Below are 2,653 nucleotides of genomic sequence, written 5' to 3'. Positions count from 1 at the left end.
TCATCAAAGACCCCAGTCACCCATCACATGGACTCTTCACCCTCCTGCCCTCTGGGAGGCGCCACAGGAGCCTCCGGACTAAGACCACCAGGTACCGGAACAGCTACTTCCCCACAGCTGTCAGACTCCTGAACTCTGCCTCCTGACATCTGACCCACGTTAAACTCATGGACTGAACATACACACCCCCACAATGGACAACTGTACCCCCAAACACACAATAATAACATGGAGTGAACCACCACTCACAACCACTAGCACTTTATATAGCCTCTGTAAAAACTATCTACACCCTCACTTATCTTAACTGCACTACTGTATAGCTCTGTGTAAATAATCATTCTGTACATTCAATAATCTTTAATCCTACAACTGTTTACAACTTGCATAGTTCCCATTTCTGTATAGCTGTATATCTCAGATTTCTGTAAAGTTATTTATTTCATATTCTGTATAGTTTTTCATATTTATATCCTGTTCATAGCCTGTACATAGCTTGTACTCACTACAGCCTGTACATACTTAGTTATAGAATATTCACAACATACTTCATACCGTGTACATTATAACATACCATAATAGACCCATTTCTGTAATATACTTACATATCTATACTATTGCTAATATATATTGTAATATACCTATATCACTAAAGCACTTCTGGATGGATGCAAACTGCATTTCGTTGCCCTGTACCTGTGCAATGACAATAAAGTTGAATTCTATTCTATTCTATTCTATATCATGAAAGATTTCAATTCCAAGTAACTGATAATCCAGTTCTAATGTTTAAAGGCAATCGGATTAAACAGGTCTATACATTTCCCTAAAAGTTTTAACGTGATAACCTTATCACTGACCTCTTCCTACATGTTTGCCATCTTCCATTAAACTCAGTGAGCACTTTTCTTTCACACAAAGTACATTTCAAACTGTTTAAATTTTGCTCTTTTTTAATTTATAATCTGTTGGTGTCAATTCCAGGAGAATCCTTTCTCAAAAAAGAGATGGGACACTTGTTCAGTTGTTGGGAGCGGTGGGATTCTGACAAACAGCGGCTGTGGGAAAATGATTGATTCAGCTGATTTTGTTATTAGGTGAGAAAGATGTCAAGAACAAAAATCATGATGAGGACTCTTCTCTCTGTAAGTAATATTTGTTGTTTTTTTCAGGTGCAACCTTCCTCCTCTGGAAGATGAATTTAAGAGTGATGTTGGCATGAAGACTAACCTTGTGACAGCAAATCCAAGCATCTTAACAAAGAAGTGAGCCAAGAGTGACTCTAACATTGAAGTGACCTGTTAGTTTTGTCTTGTTTCTTTAACTAATATATTATTTTGCAGGTATGGGTCACTGATGGCACGTCGACGGGCATTTGTAGACAGTCTCCACCAGTATGGCAACTCCCTGCTCCTCTTTCCTTGCTTCTCTTCTAGTGGTAGTCGTGCAGCGTGTCAGCGGGCTGTGTATGCCATTGAGGACATGGAAATTCCTGTCCAACCAATCTTCATAAACCCTCAGTACTTACAAAGTATGGACAAATTCTGGAAATCTCAGGGGGTAAATGGACATCGGCCTAGCACTGGAGCATATATGATTAGTCTGGCTTTGGAATTATGTGAAACTGTTCATCTTTATGGATTCTGGCCATTTAGTAATCATCCATATAAGCTCTTTCCCCTGACTAACCACTACTATGATAATGTACCCTATAATAGTAGAATCCATGCAATGCCAGATGAGTTTTACTACTGGGTGCAACTGCACAACAAGGGCATTCTCAAACTTCATCTTGAAGACTGTAAATCAGATCAGGCCTAGTTTATATGATGGAATAAAATAAAAAAGAGGTACTCTTCCTTTGAAAGAGCCAAGAGCCTTCCTTTCCACTTCCTCCATGTAAAGGTTGGCTGTCTAGCAGGTTGAAAAAGCTACATGTTTATTTTTGTAAGAAAACCAATTACCCCTTTATTTTTTGTTTATTATTGTGACTTATTTTGACATTGTTATGTGTTGCCAGACCATGGTTATATTTCATTATGCCAGTAGATGGTGGTCTTGCACTGCTGTGGAACTACCAGAGAGACTCTAGCTATAGGCTCTGCGCATGCGCAGCTCAGAAATAAATGAGCTCCGGCCTGAGCAAGACGCTAACTTCGGTGTCCTCTCTATTAATCCACAGGTACTGACAAACAAACTTTTATGTTACCGAACTGGTTCTAAATGTCATGTAAGTTGAGTAACAACTGCTCGGCTATATTTTGAGATGAGAGTGATGATGTTGTTTTGTGGTATTTTGTTGTAATGAGTATTAGTGTATCATCGGCATAATGCTAGCACTATAAGTATATGCTATGACAGTGGCAACCTGCGACTTCCGAAAATGTGTTGTAGTGTTTGTTTTAGTGTTAGCCAAGCAGTACTGAGTACATGTATTAAGGGGAAAGCTTGTATATGGCGCGAATGTGGGGAAAGGTTGTGTGAATGTGAGATGGGTTATTTTGGTATGCTATGCTTTAGCCGCGAGTGTTTTGTTTAAGTTGTGAGTATGTAAAGTCATTTTGAATTAGTTTGTATTTATTTTGCTTTTGAGAGAATGCTTTTTGTAACTTTATTTTTGTTTATGAACTCTGTTATTTTATGGGAAGAATGC

The 2,653-nt window shown here is 38.6% G+C and overlaps 1 protein-coding gene across 1 annotated transcript; it reads left to right on the top strand.

Moving 5' to 3' along the window:
- Nucleotides 1–960: 960 nt before the first annotated feature.
- On the top strand, nt 961–2,444 carry LOC308409237 (alpha-N-acetylneuraminide alpha-2,8-sialyltransferase-like; the record flags this gene model as incomplete). The annotated part of the gene is made up of 3 exons (XM_080901846.1): nt 961–1,097; nt 1,173–1,265; nt 1,344–2,444. Coding segments are annotated over 3 exons (708 nt in total), but the record flags the coding sequence as incomplete, so codon positions are not given.
- Between the last annotated feature and the right edge of the window lie 209 nt (nt 2,445–2,653).

This window comes from Rhamphochromis sp. 'chilingali', assembly GCF_963969265.1.
Source record: "Rhamphochromis sp. 'chilingali' genome assembly, chromosome: 1".
NCBI classification, from domain to species: Eukaryota; Metazoa; Chordata; class Actinopteri; order Cichliformes; family Cichlidae; genus Rhamphochromis; species Rhamphochromis sp. 'chilingali'.
This window is presented reverse-complemented; position numbering and strand designations above follow the sequence as displayed.